Source organism: Mytilus galloprovincialis, chromosome 3 (genome assembly GCF_965363235.1).
Source record: "Mytilus galloprovincialis chromosome 3, xbMytGall1.hap1.1, whole genome shotgun sequence".
Classification (NCBI taxonomy): domain Eukaryota; kingdom Metazoa; phylum Mollusca; class Bivalvia; order Mytilida; family Mytilidae; genus Mytilus; species Mytilus galloprovincialis.
The window spans coordinates 36121943-36141964 of NC_134840.1; the positions used below are offsets into that span (position 1 = coordinate 36121943).

At 31.5% G+C, this 20022-nt stretch overlaps 2 protein-coding genes across 4 annotated transcripts in view; one reads left to right on the forward strand and one right to left on the reverse strand.

Annotated features, from left to right (window-relative positions):
- Positions 1-297: 297 nt before the first annotated feature.
- On the reverse strand, positions 298-11644 carry LOC143067827 (3'(2'),5'-bisphosphate nucleotidase 1-like). The gene is made up of 7 exons (XM_076241397.1): positions 11491-11644; positions 9849-9950; positions 6188-6298; positions 5371-5419; positions 2795-2938; positions 2250-2395; positions 298-869 (listed from the first exon to the last, which is right to left on the reverse strand). Exons 1-7 carry the CDS (start codon positions 11608-11610, stop codon positions 444-446), a joined length of 1098 nt encoding a protein of 365 aa, XP_076097512.1. The 5' UTR covers positions 11611-11644; the 3' UTR covers positions 298-443.
- A 142-nt stretch (positions 11645-11786) lies between these two features.
- The window catches only part of LOC143067826 (N-terminal kinase-like protein), a 40127-nt gene continuing 31891 nt past the window's right edge, over positions 11787-20022 (forward strand). For all 3 annotated transcript variants that reach the window (XM_076241394.1, XM_076241395.1, XM_076241396.1), the window contains exons 1-3: positions 11787-12020; positions 18400-18459; positions 19743-19823. In XM_076241394.1, the coding sequence (XP_076097509.1) occupies positions 11904-12020; positions 18400-18459; positions 19743-19823 (258 nt within the window). In that variant the 5' untranslated portion in view covers positions 11787-11903. The remainder of the gene's footprint in view (positions 12021-18399; positions 18460-19742; positions 19824-20022) is intronic.

The window sequence follows — 20022 nt, forward strand, 5'->3', positions numbered from 1 at the left end:
TTGTTTTAGATATATCAGCTAGCTGACTTAGACATTAATTCAGTTAGCAGCAGCGTACTCATTATGATATGACATCTTTGAGAAATGATATCTACCTTTCTTTTATCTTCATTTGAATAAAAAATTAGAAAACTAACAATTTTTATACAAATAAATAAACAAAATTCATACAGAATAACAGACACCTAAGAAACAAAAATTTGGCAACACATTCGTAGTACATTGTATATTTATACAACAATAATAAAATTAGAATATGCAAAAAAAAAAAATGGAAGTAAAAATAGTATATATTTTCTTATATTGTAACAACGATTATGACGCACTGCATCACTAAAGCTATTCTCTGTTTAGTACATTTACTATAATCTATATATAAAATTATCCTACATAATGAATTAAATTTCCCTAAATTTATAAAAATACCTAGACATTTTAATTATCTAAAGCTTGGTATCAAGAGTTTCATCAGCTAACAAGTCACTTTTTGTAGATCTGCTAGAATCAGAATCTGGTGTATCTGTTTTCTTTCTTTTGACACCTTGGTCAACATCTTTATTATTCATGTGCTGTATTCTGGCTATTTCGAACTCAGGCCAATCTTGGGCCTCAACGCTTTTATCAAAAACTTCTTTCACATGTTCGGGAACTTTGTTGACAATATAGTCATGATCTGAAACTGTAGCAAGAATTCCTCCCGTATTTTTGCGTTGAACTCCTGCACCGTATGACATTTTTATACCATGCATATCAGTTAAACGTCCACCAACTGCTGCCAAAACAGACTCTGGAGCACAAGTGTCCCATTTCTTGCATCCTTTACTGGCAAAAACATATGCATGGACTTTCCCTTCTATCAGCAATAGTACCTGCAAATACATTTATTGGAATTTTAAAATTTAATCATTATTTTCATACCATCTATGTCATAACAATGTTTAAAACAATCAATTCTGTATAGATGAAAATAAATAATTTCAGGGCTAAGACATTTCAATGTAGTAGACCAATTTCGAGTTCATCTGTCACCGGAAAAACTCGTCAATTATGCGCGCCTTTATGACGTCATTTACCAGATAGAGGGGCTGCCTGTATCCCTGCACTATTAACGTTCATCAAGCGTCTTAGTGATAGTCGTTGTGCAGGATAAACTAGAAATAATGGTTGTTCTGTAGGTACTTAATGACAATTCCCTAATGACAGCAGTGCTGATTGTCAATTTTGAGAATTCAATTTGCCGAATAATTCGTACAATATAGAATTATAGTTTTCCAACCACTCGCTCAAATTAGAATGGAAGTGACGACGCCCCTAAACACACAAATGACGTTCACTAAAACCTAGGTTTTTGACGGAAATGCATCGAACTTGAATGTTGTCTATTGAATTGGTTTCTTAATCTTATTCATGAGATCATAGAAACATTACACAAAGGGTGCAATCAACAGTTTTTTTCTATGACGTCACATTTTGAGGGACCATGCATAAGTGACCCTTAGTGGTGGACTGATTAATAAAGATACTTGTATAAAACTAGATATCACTGGAATCAGAATGTTCTCTAGTTTATAATGAAATAAAAATAATGTGTACTTTTAAAGTTTTAATATATTAAAAATATTCCATCCAATGAACATTTGGAAAAAAAGGTCTAATTTGAACATAAAAAACTTGAAACCAGGTCATGTGCACACCCATGAAGACATGATCCATGCACATTTTACATAATCAAAACTGTATGAAATTTGTAGGTTTTTACCTGGCCTTTCAAAAAAATCTTGTTTCAGGGTACGGTTTCCTGCTCCGAAAAGAGCTACAGTGGCTGCAAATAAGTTTTCAATTTTCACTGCCAAAAAAACAGGGGTTTCCCTCCACGGTTATTTTTAGTCAGGGAATAACCCCTAGTTTTTTATACGAAACTGTTTATAGCACCTAAAGTCACTCACAAACAAACTTTGTCGACTTGTTCTGACCATTCATTTACAAACTTTTGTGGTTCTATGAGATTTGTAATACTTCAAAGGAGTTGCTTCCAGTCTGATGGTTGGCCATTGTGATTTTAGGTTGTTTTTTTTTTCTGTTGTGTCCTAAAAACATGACAATATAAAGGAAAAAGCACATGTGAACAACAGCTAATTGAATGACTGTACCTACTTTGTGACCAGCTCCCCCTACCTTCACCACATTTGTCACCACATTTGTAGGTAAAGTAACATGTGAACAACAGATAATTAAATGACTGTACTTACTTTGTGACCAGCTCCTCCTACCCTCACCACACTTGTAGGCTCACAAGCCTCTACAGTTTCTGTTACAAGTCGGTCAGAATGAGATCTAGAGGTTGTAACAATGAATTCATCTTTCGGTAAAACATCTCTGGTGAATCCAAATGACCCTACAAATACATTAAAGGAAAAACTGAAAATTTGTTGGTCTGGTTATGTTGAAGAACAAATGTTTCATATTATTTCACCAAAACTTTTTAAAGATCAAAGAAATCAAAAGTATGACAACATTATTTTTTTTTACAATTATATGCATATCATTACCCCCATTAATCTTAATGATGTGAATAAAATATTCTACATTTACACAGTTTTCCCCCTTTACACAGGATTCTCACTAGGAATTTTTCATGGTGAGTCCCAGAACTCATAACTTTTAGAAGTAGTGAAATAAGACACTCTATTAAGTGTTGATAAGTTCTGTTGTGTCAGGTGAATTTCTAAGTTCTGTGAATGTCATATAGCTATTAGGCAATTTCCGTATAAAGGGAAAAGTTTGCATATTTTACCTAAACCAATGATTCCCCAAATACATCTGCCTAATTCTGCGTCTGGTCCAGCTTTATAATTATAAAATGGCTGATTAATGATGCCTGCTACTGAATGACCTCTAGCTGATATACCAATCAAACAAGTCACATGATCTAATAAGCCTGAAAAAAACAATAGATTTTGTCTGAACTGAAAATAAATAAAGGATGTTTAAGGGCATACGATACAGTTACTGGGGAGGTAATGACTTTTTTTAAAGAGCCATTTGGTTTGATTACATATGAAGATTGTGTGTGCCAAATTTCATGAAAACGTAAATAGTGCAACTTTTTTTAAATTTGATAAATATACAGCAAAAAATGATGTTTTTTTTTCTACATGTGAACATTTGATAACAATGAGTTATTTTAAAAAACAAATTGCACAAAGGAGTAGGTTCAGTAAGACCCCTTTTTGGCCCCAAAATTGTGAAAATGTAATCTTTAATCTATTTATTTCGAAAGTAAAATGCTTCTGCTACATAAATATGGGCTGTTTTTGACAATACAATGCACATATATTTGGTACTAGCATCATTAAGTCATGCTAAATTACTGAAATCTTCACAATTTTAGCATTTAAGTTAAATTTTAGGCGGTTTCCGTCCGCATTCATGTTCATTCATAATATTAAAATGAAAGTTGTATTTGATGATGATACATAATATATATAAAGGTTGAGGATGAACACGGATGCGGCCTCTTTCATTTATGACAAAAACCATCTGAAAAGTGACGTTTTTGGCATATTTGATAGATTTTTCCTATTTAAGCTTGAATCAGAGCACTTTTAATGACTTAAACGTTTAAAATCTTTCACATAAACTAATCGAATCAATTGAAATAGACACTTAAGTGTTAAAAAAGTGTCTAAAATCTTTTGTTAGATGAACTTGAAATTTGAGGCCAAAATTGGCACTTACCAGACTGACTCCTTTAAAGCACATTTATATAAAACAGAATTTACAAATAATTTAACAAAAAACAGCTTGTGTTTATTTTTTTTTTAAAACAAAATTTCTGTCGAAAGGAAAAACATGTCCACAAATCTGAAATTTGAGCAAAAATATCAAATTTATACCTCATTTTGCTAAAAAAATGAGCACATGATGGTATATTTTTTATTACATATTAGATTTAATCAGGTAAAAAAATAGCCTATACAGGATCTTAACTGTATTGTATGCCCTTAAAGAGCAAAGACTTATATGTTAAAATTGAATTGGCTATTTATTTAATATAATGTCTCTCAGACCCATATATGAAGCCCTACTTGTTCTAAATTTTCTTTTATTTGTATGCAAGATTTAGTACAGCAATAATTAATAAGGTTTATGTTAGAAGAGTTAATTTTTGTTTACTCTAAGCCTCCTTACTCTCCAACTGAATCAAAGTTGAAGGACATTCACCATTGTCTAACTATTACGCTATGTAGCAATATGATTTATGCATGGATACCTTTTGTTGAATTAGATTTCAGACATGAAGATTATAATAATAGAAAGGAAGTGAAGTCAGGGTTTCCCCTGGGTCAATTATTTTTTTCGCCACCTCTTTCGCCAAAACAATATATTTTTCGGCAATTGATTATTTTTTTCGCCAAGTAACATAAATATATGTTTCGTTTAAAATTTACCTTTTTTTCTAACCCCCTCCCCCTCCCCCTCCCCCTACTTCCCTTAAATAAGATGATTTCGCGCCATTGTGCATTGTGTCTATGATTATTCTCTCAAACTTATTTTAGAGTCTACATTTTAATGAATAAACACTAAACATTTACTTTAAAACAACAGATTTTTTTTAACTTAAAAGGGAAAAATATTCATTGTATTTTAAACAACATGTACTAGCTAAGAAGTGGTTTTTACAACAAACAAACAAAAGCTTTTATCACATGAAATTGATCCCTCATTTCATGTGTAGTCATTACATTGAAGGGTTACTCTCATTCGAGGGATAATTGTTCCCAACCTTTTGGACAGTTTTCTTTTCTTGACCATCGTAAATGAAAAAGTTGAGACGTAATTTTATGCTTGAAACACGTGTGTCACTCAAACGACTTTATAGTAGACTATATATTACAGTAGACTCCCTAAGCAATTACCTATATTAAAGTCAAAGGATAATTAAAGTTTTAAATCGGAGATTTTTCTTGCTTTTGAACATTTTTTGTCACAACAACAGCTTTCTTTTCTAAACTATCTTTAAAAGAGAGGAGACGTCAAAAGTTAGCTTCAAACACGTGCATCGCAAAGTGGTCAATAATTAATGTATGTGACATTTAGTGGAAGCCATTTAACAATATCATTTTTTCAAACATTACAATCAACACCTTTATTAATTAGTCAGAGTATTGTCTGATAGGATAAAGTCCGAGAAACTCGAAAAAAGTAAATAAACAAGTAAATAAACAAGATGGAGAAAATAAATCGTTATAAATATTTCTTTCGCCAAATTCTTTCGCAAATGACGATTTTTTATCGCCACAATTATTATTTTTTCGCAAATTGCGAAAATGGCGACCGCCAGCGGAAACCCTGAAAGTTATAACTTACCCTGTGTATACTCTGCTGTTCCATCAACAGGATCTACCCATATAACTATCTAAAGTAAAAAAATTATACATGTATGTAAGGAAGCTAAAACTGTAATCATGTAGGTTAAATTTGCTGCTTTAGATTCTGTTGAGAGCAGACATTTGTTCAAGGATGCATAAGATTTTTTAGGTGATTTCTGTCATTTTACTTAATATTTCTGTGATGCTGATACAATAATGAGAGACGGTCAAGTCCTACCCATATATGCCTTTAGGTTGTTTTTGTAAATAAAAATTATTATAATGATCCATGCACAAAAAAAATCATTCTTGTAACCTTTTGGTTGCAAACAAAAACTGCACCTATCACTGATATCTAGGATAATTTTCTGAACTTTTGACTGTGCAAAGCAATGAAACCAATGTTGTTGTTTTTTTTTAATTTCTAGGATAATTTTCCAAATGTATGACTGTTCAAAGCAATGAAACTGTTTGTTGCTGTGTACTTGCAACATAAAGGTCAAATGCATCTCTCTTGAAATTTGCATATATTTCTATAGTGACAACAAGGCTATACTTTATTATTTTTTCCATTAATTAAATTTCATTACCCGGTATATAACCCACTAAACAAACTGTAGTGCTTTAAAGAGAAATTGATGAAATATTATTAGGATAAACAAAAAACTTTGCATAAACAAAATGTGTAAGATTGAATGTGTTTTTAAGAAAACAGAAATCTTAAGTCAATGAAAAATGGAAATTACAATGGCCCAAAAGAAAGATGATGAAAGAACAAACAGTCTGCATAAGACAACTATGTATTTTTCACCTACTTCTTCATCTTTTACATCTTTAAGATATTCAGGACAGTCATGAGCAAGAACTTCATCTGAAAATCCCAATTCAAACAAGTCTTCTGGAATTTTTTCTGATGGATCTAATGCCTGGAAGGAATATTAAATCAATTCATATTAAAGTAATGGTTTATAGTTCATGATGAGACAATTGCTAGATCAGAACAAACTTGTATATGAAACGTGTTGTAACTTTTAAATGTAAAGTTATTCAAATGAAATACAGAAAAATCGTTACTTATAAGTTCTATGTTTTAAATATGTGCTGCTTTTGCTTTAAATTGAAAATGAAATTAATGGTTTATGAATACCCGTTGTAAATGTCATGACTTCTAAAAAACAATAAGAAATTATTTCAAACATTTTGGAAGATGGGATATCATACTATGAACAGGGACGGGCACGATTACTGACAAATGTAATCGATTAATAATCGATTACATGAGTGATTTATGTGCAATCGATTAATAATCGATTACTCAGATTTTTGTATGTAATCGATTGCAATCGATTACTTTATCAAAAGTAATTACATTACTTTTCGATTACTGTCAATTACATGCTTCAACATTTGTATAGTGGAAAATTTACAAAACCAGTATTTGAAGCATTGTTTCCAAGTTATAAGTTGGCAGTTGTTTTCTAGAAGGAATCTGTTACTGAGGATCAGAAATTAAAAAAACTTTTACTTTCAACTAAATGAGAGATGACATCGCATTTCATCAAGTACTTATTTATATCAAAGTTTTTTTCTCCAAATTTTTGTTTTTATACTGACATAGTTAGCTTTATTGTTTTTACTCATTAAAGACAGGTACATTTTTGCATAGTTCTCTACAAGGTTGGAAGTTTTCTCTGAAAAAAATATAAAAAAGATAGAATAATTTATTTGTTCACCTAATTTTAAAGATCAAAAGTAATAATTAGATGCATAATTTAATCCTTTTGTTTGTATAACCAACCTAATTATAGGTTATAAAACTGCCAATGGAGTACAATTTATAACCTGGGGAAAAATAATGTAAAAATTCCCTCTTAATTAGACATACAGTAATTGAAATAAAAACAAAGTCTGTATCTTATTGATTAGAAGAGATTGATCATTTGATAAGTAAAGACAAAAAGTTTGTTAAGATTTTTTTTTATTGTCAAATCAAATTATAAACAAAATATATTTATAGTGTCAAAGAGAGATACATGTATCTATTTCTAAAAAGAATTCAATGCATAGTCATTGGTTCATTGTGTACTTTCTCAATTTTGATATACATGTATGTCATAATATTATAAGAAATCAACTGTTTATATTCTATGCTTTAAGGAATTTTATAGAAATAAGCTTACTACCTTTCTACTTTAGTGTAGTACAGAACCTAACATTACTTATTTTAAATCTATTTTCTTATTTCAAATTTATTTTTTATATTAATATAAAAGATCATGAACTATTGACAAGCACATGAATCCATTTGTTTCAAACTTTTGGTAGGAGATCTGGTTGAACATAATGCAGCTTGAGACAATAAATAAAAATTCTTTAAAATTCTTTAAGTCATATCAATACATTCTATTTCATCTGTACTACAAAGTGATGAATATTGAATATATACATATTTTCTTTTAAAATAGGTTATATTTCATCAAACTATTTTACTAAAGTAATCGAAATGTAATCGAAAAGTAATCAATGATTACATCATGATTTTTGCTGTAATCGATTAAATTACGATTACATGTAATCGAAAATGTCTTCGATTACAGATTACTGTCGATTACTAGAAAAAATGTAATCAATTACAATCGATTACGATTACAGATTACGATTACCCCATCCCTGACTATGAATACAAATGATTTCAACCCTTCAGACTGCTGAGCACATGATGTAACCATTGTAATCAACCCCAGAGGTAATACCTGAGGTAAGGAGAAAATTGTGCTTTTTAAGGTAAAATGTGCAAAAAAAATTTAAGATACACATATGAGTGAATATTTATTTTTTAATGAAATATGTAGTTGTTCTAAAATATGAAATGAAATATAAATAAAATAAACAAACAGAAACAAAACAAAACAAAATGTCTTTGTATCAAAACTAAACAAAAAGATGAAACAAACAAAATATCAATATCCATATGCATGTATTGACTACTGTGGATTCATTATTATTTGTGGTATACCAGTTTTTTTATCTTATTTTGTGGGGGTAGGTGAACCACAAATTTAAATAACAAAGAAAGAATTATCTATTGGCTTGTATTCAGCCTTTTGCAATATCAAAAAATTAATAAATGAATCCAAAGTATCTTTGACCTTGGCTATCGGGTATTTGTTGTATTTGACCTTGGCTATCGTGTATTTACTGTATTTGTGATTAGTATACAGGTATATATAACGTGTTCAGTCCAGTTACAGAATTTATTAGAACTGACAGTTCATGCATTTGGTTGTGTTTAAGCTGGCCATGGGCCTTAACAAGAAAATAGACCAATCACCTATTTCATGACGCCTTATTACAAAAGAACAGTAAGATACAGTTTATTTTCTTTAGTTATGCTGTCCTTGAAACATTTATAATCTCAGTTTGAGTCAAAGTTTAGACATATTAGTTTTGTTTAACCTTATATAGTTTGAATGAGAGCCATTGCCTTCTAGGGTAATGACAGTCACATTCCTTTAAGTTTTGGACTTTTTTGCAGTGAAGTCTATCTAAATCATATATTCCCTTTTATCATTTCAAACTTTGGTGTCGTTTGTCAATTTTGTCAATTTCCCTCATGTTTGGTCAACTTTTTGTTCTAAATGATGATGCATACATTTGGTGACCCGAGATAAAATCTTACTCATAGATTCATCTCTATGTGAGTGGCTGTACATGAATCAATTTTTTTTTCTGTCATAAACTTATCAACATAATATCTTGTTTCAATTGGACATATTTTCCCCCTTCATTAATAAAAATGTAACCTAGCCACAAATAAGGTAAACAGAAAGGATATTAAAGCATGCAATGCAGTTAACATACCATGGGAGATACATCTGTATGTAGTTTGTTTGGACATGGACCAAAGGGAGACAATCTACTTGTCAAACCAAGATTGTTCATGTTACAGTCATCCTATTCCAAAAGACAAAGATGAAGATCTTCAGGTTTGTCAACTTTAAAGTTCATTTGAAAGGACAATAGTGTATGACAACCTTCAAATTTAATGCAGATTAAAAAAAAGGCAAATGAATGCAGTTCACCACATGCATTTTTTACACAGGCTTCGTCCTTCCAAAATACTGAATGTTCAACAGATGAAATATTTATGCTCTAATTCTATTGTGAAAGGTTGCAAGTGTATAAAATTTATAATTTTCATCAAATCAAATCAATTGACTTTTGTTTTTCATGAAATTGGAACATCTACTTATCAGGAACTCTAATTCTGGTTTAAAAAAGCTTGACATAGATATGAAAACTTCTATTATAATGACATACCGGTATATATGGGGATATTTGATTTCATTATTATTATATGCATAGAATAGATGTAGGATATGCAAATTTTATCTATTTCTTGAAAGTCCTGTGGCTAAGTTCTTTTACTTATCTGATATACTTCACGTCTTGTGGATAATATTGCATTGTACATACCTCTTCTCCAAATATAGAGACTTTGGGAAACTGTTTGTGTAGTGATGCTATGATACATCTCTGTGCAGTTCTGTCTGCTTCTGTTTGAAAATCATTTTTACCCTGAAACAATTAATAAATACATATTTTCTTATGTATCATATATTTTCCTTACCAAATGTACAAGTTTGTTAAGATTAAAATCAAAATGATATGCTTTGCACCATGATATAATAATTCAATGATTTTTTTTTTAATGAAACCAAATATCAAGAATACAACAATTTCTAAATGTGCTTGAAATACAACCAATGTCCTCCAGTTAAACCTACAGTGTAGCAATATGCAAGGTTATTTATAGACTTCCAACATTGCCTTATCAATCTGTGTTATTCTGCTAAAGTGCACTTCCAGACAGCTGGTACCATTAAGCTTCTGCCCCAAGATTTAAGATGGAACACTGAATTACATAAAACATGTGTCAAATTTGGAAAATTATGTGGAAGGTTTTTCGTTCAAAAATAACATGAATAATGAAAAGGTTTAATTTCCAGTACAATTTACATTTACATGTACATGTATATTTATATGTCATCAGAATTCTACCCAAAATATGTGTGCCATCTTCATAACAAGAAAAGGTTTAATTTCTAGGACATTTTATACATGTAGTTATGAATGATGGTTAAAATTTAAAGTATTCAGAATTCTACCTTAATTTATAACCTACAATTTTCTATTTAACATTCCAATTTTATCTTTTTTGTCTGTTTACATTGTAAGATAGCAAATACATTTAATCATTATGCTGATATGTGCATGTCATCTTATTCCAGAACTTTATCTGATGACATTGTACATGATAATTCCACCTAATGACATTGTGGACACAAGTTCCACCTTATAACCTTAAAAGACTTTAAAAAGTTTTTTTTGTTCTCCTTTCAACTTGTTGTTGCAATATTGTTATTGTTACTAATTAAAATTAAAGATGTATGTCAAAAAGTGAAAAATGTTGTTTAATCAATCGAAAAGTGGAATGAAATAAGTGGAATTCAATTCAAAACTACATTTTTTGTAAATATATTTATATATAGATTGACATTTAAAATTCTTGTATTCGTCTTAACAAAATGCATTCTGTTGTAGCTGGCTGAGTTAAATATCTACATGAACTATTCAGGTTGATGGCTCCAACCATGAAATATTGTCTCAATAAACACAAAATGTAACTTTGGATTACCTCCCTTTAACGAGACAAAATTTCATTTCTACCCACCTATGCAATATTGTACAATAAGACAAAATTCAAGATGAAATTTAGTCCCTCTCTTGACATTTTTTCATAGTTGGGGACTAAATAGCATGGTAATTTGTTACATAATCATGAAAAATTATACTGACACTGACTTCAGGGACAATATTTCATAGGACAATATTTTGCCTTACATATGTATTCATGACAGTGTGATACTAACTATCATTAACATTTAAATTAGAATATGCATTTTGAATGAATAAATTAATAGTGCTTCAACTTTTAATTTTATTTGTTTGAACAAGTCTGAACATAAAATTTAAAAAAAGAAATTTTTTCAAGCTGCATGTAATTGCCATACCCCCGTTAGACAAGATAACTCTATAGTGGTAAAAAGATACTGACCTTTTCGACAATCCCCAATTCTCCTTTCTTGAGCACGTCTCTAATGATTTGACAAGCTCTGTTTGAAACTGCTACTGAGGCAGAAACAACTCTCATAAGAAGTGCAGCCTTGGCAGCCATGATGGTCAATGTAAACAGTAAAGTCGTAAATAAAAGTTGATACCCAAATGACAATTTAGGAAAATTTACTTCCTATCCTTTCTAGAACACGTAATATCTAAATGTTATAACATAGGTAGCACTATGAAAGATCAGAAATTGACTTAAGATGACTTTATGCTATTTTACGACAACCGTAAACTTGAAACTTCCGCACACGAAAACGAAAACACGAAACGTCGAAAGCAAGAAATGTAAATTCTTTTCAGGTGTCTCTGTTTTCTGATGTTATTTCAATAATCGAAGATTGAATTATGTGGTCATTCTTTTCAAGAGATCCCACAAAAGACTTCAGTTATGAAATAAGTCCTGAAAAAGTACCTGGTTTAGATGACAAGTCAATTTGGACTCTTCACAAAGGAAAGAAAAAGGTGAGAGTATATTTACATTATTGACTATTTTTTGATATTATGCAAATGCTTCCTGATGAGCTTGGAAATGTTATTGGTTTTCAACAGATGGTTTCTACATGTTTTTATTACTAATATGAGGCAGGCATTACCTGTAACGGGTCTCACTAATTAGCGACAACAAGCGTCAAGAAGCGACAACAAGCGTCAACAAGCGACAAGAAGCGACAACAAAAATTATTTTAGCGACAACAAGCGACAAGAAGACTATTTAGCGACAAGAAAACATTTTTTTTTATTAGATACAAAGAAATTTGTATTTAATGGTTTTTTTTAAATATACGAGCAGATATGTCTAATTAAAATGTTTTATTATATAGATAGACGAAGAAATGAAACATTTGTGAGAAAGAAAGAGATTGTGAAGTTTATATTAGTATATTGGTAGATGAAGAAATTTAACATTTGTGAAAAAGAAAGAGATTGAGCTTCTTTTTTTATTTTTAAATATGAAGAATATGTATAAGATAATGTACATATGTATGTATCTGTTTTCATCAAAGTCAAAGTATGAATAAACGAATGGAGATATATATGGAGCGGGCATAATGGAATATAATATTTTGATTCATTTGCTTAATACTATGCTCTAAGTGTACTCTTGTTATGTCAATTCGATGCTTTATTTGTAGAACTCTCAGCCACGCTTTGCCATCTTTATTATTGAAGCGTGTTTCCAGACCCCACGACGAGGACGTGGTTCTACCTTGGGGTCCATATACAGAGAACATACTTTTGCGAGAATAATATTGAAATGATGACAATTTATTTTATACTAAACATAAAAGTTGAATGGCTTCAGTCAGCTTGGTAGAGCAAAGGAAATGCACACGCTATAAAATTGAAACAAAAACAAACTAGAGGCTCTAAAGAGCCTGTGTTGCTCACCTTGGTCTATGTGATTATTAAACAAAGGACACCAAAATTACCAATTCAGGAGCAGCAACCCAACAACGGGTTGACCGATTCATCTGAAAATTTCAGGGCAGATAGATCTTGACCTGATAAACATTTTTACCCCATGTCAGATTTCCTCTAAATGCTTTGGTTTTTGAATTATAAACCAAAAACTGCATTTTACCCCTATGTTTTATTTTTAGCCGTGGCGGCCATCTTGGTTGGTTGGCCGGGTCACGCCACACATTTTTTAAACTAGATACCCCAATGATGATTTTGGTCAAGTTTGGTTAAATTTGGCCTAGTAGTTTCAGAGGAGAAGATTTTTGTAAAAGTTAACGACGACGGACGACGGACGAGGGACGACAGACGACGGACGACGACGACGGACGACAGACGCCAAGTGATGAGAAAAGCTCACTTGGCCCTGTTGGCCAGGTGAGCTAAAAATAGGTCAACTTTCCTTTGAAAGATTTATTGAAACAAAAACATGAAATATTATTTCCTTTCTAACAGTATAATTCATTGTTCTTGATAGGAACAACATTAGATGTGGCTTCACCCTAAGGTAATAACAGTACACACAACGTGGAACATCAAATGAGATTAACTAGTCGCGTGTCCCTGTTTTATTGCTACAATAACATCCAATTAACACCTTCAACTTTGTACACGCGTCAGACTATACAATTACACGCGCCAGAATATACAATCATTGTAAATAGTGAACACCTGTTGAAAACTCAAGATTGTGATTAATTTCCTTTCATCTTCAATCAATATGCATAAACATGATAAATATCGTTTAATGAGGCAATAAACAAATAAAAAGATGAAAATATTCACATTTCAATTTTCTTTTCCTCCTGTTTGGTTTCAGTTCACAATTTGTGTCAATATTTTCAGGACAATGATGCACAAGTAATTCATTTTGCGAGCTTAATACATATTGCACGAAAAGAGTTTTAAAAAACAAATTATAAGATAAATAATATGTTCTAAAACACAAGGAAAAGTAATCTCATAATACAATAATTAAACGCAATACTGGCTGTTATTCATAATAGATGTTAAAATATTATGTAAATAATGTTTCATTTTTTTCTATCAATTTTAACTTTCTTGTCTCTAAAATTATTTTCTTTTGCATATTCTTTTAATATTTATTGCAATAATTAATTTTAATTAAAAGAAAATGTTTTCTTGTCGCTAAATAGTTTCTTGTCGCTTGTTGTCGCTAAAATAATTCTTGTTGTCGCTTCTTGTCGCTTGTTGACGCTTGTTGTCGCTAAAATTCTTGTTGTCGCTAATTAGTGAGACCGCCTGTAACAGGTCGGGACCACTACCTTATATGGAAATGCATAAATTAGCATACTTATTTTCTCGCACATGTAATTGTTTATTTACATGTGACGCAATTTATTTTTTACCTAGGTTTTTGACCAATCCACACAATGAGTAACAATGCATGATGGACTACTATGTGTTTACAATCAACCGAGAACACGTGTTATTTACTGAAATACAACACATTTTTTCGTGCAATGCGGGATTCACAATTTCGCTTAGTTTTTCATTTTGTGTATCCTCATTTATAGTTCGTGATACAAAGTATTCCTTCCATGCTCAGATTAACGAAGAGTTGTTTCTATGCGAAGAAAAAAGGGTTTGAATTACCTGATATATAGCCGTTAATATGTTTGATGATGGCACGGAGATTTCATGTATTCGTCCACCAGACAGCAACAAAACAACAGCGAAAAACACAATTACCCATGAGACAATCTTACTAGTGTAAAGTAAGCCATCTATAACAGCAGGTGCTAAACTTCACGAGTACAGCAATTTCCGTATAGATAATTAAAGGCAAATGTGTGATCCTTGAATTTTGTGTTCGTAAAAAAGGCGAAGAAATATTTACATATATGGCAGTGTTAACAAAATCTATAAGTATAAAATGTATTTATGTTTGTCACATTTCAGTATGTGAGACTTCCAAACTGTTCCCTTTGTTTTGAAGGTAGTGAAGTCAGCAACTAGTTTTATTTTGTTTTCGTTTTTTAACGGGCTCGGACATTTGCCAAACTGAATAAAATCATTACAGCTGATTTCCTAATGCTTGCAAAGTAAAACTTTTGTTGGCTTGCTTTCTTTGTGTGTATAGTTGTTTATTCAAGCTTTCAAAATAAGATTGACATCTTTAAACAATATATATAGGCATAGTTTAGCTTGTATATTTTATATTTGAATTTAATTGGTTGTTATCCTAATATGATTGTACAATTTACACACAAAGCAAGCAAGCTAACCAAAGTTTTGCTCTACAATCAGTAGGAAATAAGCTATAATGATGTTATCCATATGTATGTGCGACGAGGTGAAAAATTTGATATGTTTTGTGAAAACTGCAGCGTTGGATCTAATATAAAAAAGAAGATGTGGTATGATTGCCAATGGGACAACTGTCCACAAGAGACCAAAATGACACAGAAATTAATATTTATAGGTCACCGTACGGCCTTCAACAATGAGCAAAGCCCATACCGCATAGTAAGCTATAAAAGGCCCCGATATGACAATGTAAAATAATTCAAACGAGAAAACTAACGGCCTTAATTATATGAAAAAATTAACGAATTTAACGAATATGTAACACAAAAACAAACGACAACCACTGAAATACAGGCTCCTATATATACAAACCTGTATACGTTTTTTTTTATTTGACAGATTTCTTCTCCTTATATATATTATATTGGGCCGTTGTTTTTGTTTTTTGTTTTTTTTTTGGATTGTTTTACATAAGTAAGTTTGGGTCATTTATAGCGTACTTTTCGGCATTGAATCTATGACTGCATACTTTACTAGATTATGTCTTTTTTTGAAAGATGTCTCATTTGGCACTCATACCTCATATCTTCTTATTTCTACATACAAAGCACGTTTTAGAATAAAAATAATAGGTAATATGACACCTACTGTGATCCCGAGGCTATTAATATTTGAGATATTTCACATACGTCAACATGACAAGGGGGTGTTCCGGGGGTTGGACCCCCCTTTTTTTGAACGATCAATGCATTTGAATGGGGACATGTAGTTGGAATATTATGATGTTCTTACTTTCAGTTCAGGTCATGATAAAAATTTTACACATCCAGTACAGAAAAAAGTGTTTCAATGAAAGTTTTCGTGTTTTTCTAGGCAGAAATGAGTTTGGAATGACATTATACAGGTTTAAAAGAGCTCAAAAAATTTCATAGTGGACAGTGGTCATTTCATCTGAAATTTCACTGTTTCAGGTCGTAAACTTATTGCACAGGTACAATGCATAACAATGGAAAAAAACCTGTTAAACAACTTTAACAAGGAGAAAAAGAAAGTCGAATAGTGAAGCCCGTAAACAATACTTTTTTAATCTGAGCATGCAAATTAAAGATTATGTTATATATTTAACAATAATCACATTCGCTGAACAAAAACATATATTTTGAGAATCCCAGACACTATATTAGCTGACAGTTCTTCCACTAATTCCACGTGTTTTCCAGTTGTAGTAAACTCGTAGTAGCCCACAATGCATTGTAGCTCATTGAGTCGATTGGTCAGTTTTTCAAGGCGGTATTGGCCTTGTGTTTGGGAAATTACTATGCAAATATATTCTGACGTAAAGAAATCTAGAGTTCTCGACTTGTGTAAATGGGGACGAAGTCTGTATGAATTATTTTTTTGTAACTTAAATATTTGTTTAAAAAAAAGAAACGGAAATACAGTAATGTTTCCGATTTTGGTTATGTTGTTAGGGATTTTATTTGTGACGTTATTTAAGTTGTGGCGTCATATGCAGTGTAAACAAAGAAACGCTATCATCAGGCAACGTTTTTTCATATCAAGGAACTATTAAAAATGAAATTGGTATTGCCTTCCTTCCTATTTTATACTAGACTGATAAATATATATTTTACTCAAAGTTTCATACAAACCAGACCGGAAAAAGGAAGTACATTGTAGATTTCTGCGCAGATGCTGGATTTCATTAGTACAATGAAAAATTCGGGAAATTTTCCCCTTTTTTTTTATTGATTTTTCTACTGTTATTGGGGACTTTGTCCCCATGTCAATTATAAAAAAGTAGATGTGGTTTGACTGGGTATAAGGGTCTGTTCGCCCTGATTAAATGTCTGCTTCAGTTCGCCCTGAGTTTGTTTGCCTATAGCAGTGGAATAGCTAGGCAGAAGCTGGGAAGCCAAGACTTCAACATGGTTTTGTCAACCAAAAAAACAACACAATTAGAAAAATAAAAATAAAACAAGCTAGAGGTATAAAAGAGAGATAGTGTAGGGGAAAATAAATGGGCACTAAGCAGTTGAATAAAAAAAGTTGTATAAACCAATGAGTCGATATCACTTCTCAGACTCCTCGCGTTCGTTCCCATCAGCAGCACTTTTTTTTTTCTTTTTTTTTTAGTAGATGAATATTGTGTCTGTGGGGTGTTCTGCAATGCAACGCAGAATTGACAATGCCTGTGACCAATGCCACCGCTGAATCCATGCAGTTTCAGTGTCATGGGCCGGGTTAAAACATAACTGCATTCTATGATGACAACTAAATGACTTATTTTGGGGCTATGTATCCTTAACGTGTAAACAGAGACGCCCATTGATAAAGTAATTGACTGTTTTGCAGCCAAATATGACAGAAGGCTTTTTATATTCGGTCAAAAGCTCCTTAGAGCTTGTTTTGCTTATTTTGTACTTATGGCGAATCAAAATAAAGTTTTCTTATCAGTTATATATCTTATCTTATATAAACTGTAAAAACCAGTAGATTCCAGATAAAAAAAATAATAATTGGGGCGATCAGGTACCAGAGCGAACAGACCGGGATATGTATGATTGCCAATGAGACTACTCTCGACAATGAGACCAAATGACACATAATTAACAACTATAGGTCAACTTACAGCCTTCAATAATGAGCAAAGCCCATACTTGATAGTCAGCTATAAAAGGCTCTGAATGACAAATGTAGAATAATTTAAACGAGAAATCTAATGGCCTTATTTATGTACAAAAAATGAATGAAAAACAAATATGTAACACATCAACAAACGACAACCACTGCATTACAGGCTCCTGACTTGGGACAGGCACATACATATAAAGAATGTGGCTGGGTTGTACATGTAAGCAGGATGAAGAATGCCTTTTAGTGATTTTATGTGCTATAGTATCTATTAAAATGATCACCTACATTTTGTCCCTGGAAAGAAATCAATCAGAAATATTTCAAAAAATAAAATGGATAAATGCATTATTTATTTGAGTTTCACTCCTTGTTCAACAAGCCATAATAGTATGCAATTTTATAACTATTTTTAACATATACATGTAGCCCATGTATTGCAACATGACCTTAAAGAAAATATTGTTTCCTGTTTTAGGGATCTGGGGATCCAGTGTCTGTGTTTGCTTTTGATGTCAAAGGAAGTAGTGAATCTCAAGTAAGTACAAAAAATGTAATGTATATGTAACTGATTACTGTAAATTCAGAAATTAATGTGAGGTTTTTATTATTGCGAAAAATGCGACAGAGTTATAAACGCAATAATTTAACTCACATTTTGAAATATTTTATATGAATTAAACAGGATTTTTCTCAAAATCGTAAAAATTAAAATCACAATAATAAATGCACGCAATAATTTCTGAATTTACAGTACCTGTATGCCAATGTTCAGGAGACTATGCCACAGGATCAACAGGGATTAAGTAACAGTTTATAAACAAACATTGATGTGATTAAGATTTACATGATTTATATGATAGCCAATGAACAGATTAGCTGGAGAATAAAGAAGAAATAGTTCTCATCAGCAGATCATCAATGAGTGAAAGGCATTAAATTTAATGGCTAATCTGAACCATGGACACATAGACACATCCACACATTGTCACTTTGACAACAGTGTCATATCAACACATCAAAAAGAAAAATCACAAAAATACTGAACTCAGAGTAAAATCTAATCGGAAAATCCATAATCACATGGCAAAATCAAATGACAAAACACATCAAAAACGAATGGTCAAGAACTGTCATATTCCTGACTTGGTACAGGAATTTTCAAATGTAGAAAATGGTGGATTAAACCTGGTTTTATAGCGCTAAACCTCTCACTTTGGTGACAGTCTCATCAAATTCTGTTATATTTACAATGATACGTGAACTAAACAGACATAATAAATAAAATAGTCAAAATATGGGTACATCAGTCATCATCATGTAACAATTTTAAAAGGAAAAATTTAACAGAACACAAAAACATCTATCTACAAGTTTACACATTCAACACACTGTCACTGGTTTATGATCAATCTGTCACCATTGGTAGGATTTGGCAAAGAACAATATAATGCCTTGTACTGTGCCACTTTTGCATCTATGGTTCTCTGGCACCACGGTAATGTAATAAAGGATTTACTGCTATGTCAAATATAAATCTAAAGTCATATGATGTGTCCAATGGTTAACTAGCATTATAAGCTAGGGTTAATGTTCAAATAGAAATATAATGCCATACGCTGTGCCCAATGGTAATCTAGCATCCTAGACTAGGGTTAGGATTTAGGCCAAACTTAAGGCTCACATTTAGGATTGATGTTAGGGTTTACTGTTTAAATAGGATTAGTGAGTGAGATGCATAAACCAAGTACAGTATGAAGCCCCTAACATGATGAAGTGAATGTATAAATTATAAAAAATAATTTTTATTCTATTTTTCAGGTTCAAATTGCTAAAGCTTCCTTGAAAAGAATAAAGACACTGAGACATCCAAACATATTAACATTTCTGGATGGAATTGAGGTATTTAAATTGTTGATAGTCTGTGATTTGATAAAGAGAATTTGAATTATAATACCAGACTCAGTACACATACATACAACAAGTCTTTCATTTGACACTATACATTGTACATACCAGACACAGAAAATACATGTCCAGTAACACAGTTCAGATTTCAAAATCAGTAGAAAATTCTTTTATTTTGTAATTGAGAAATTTA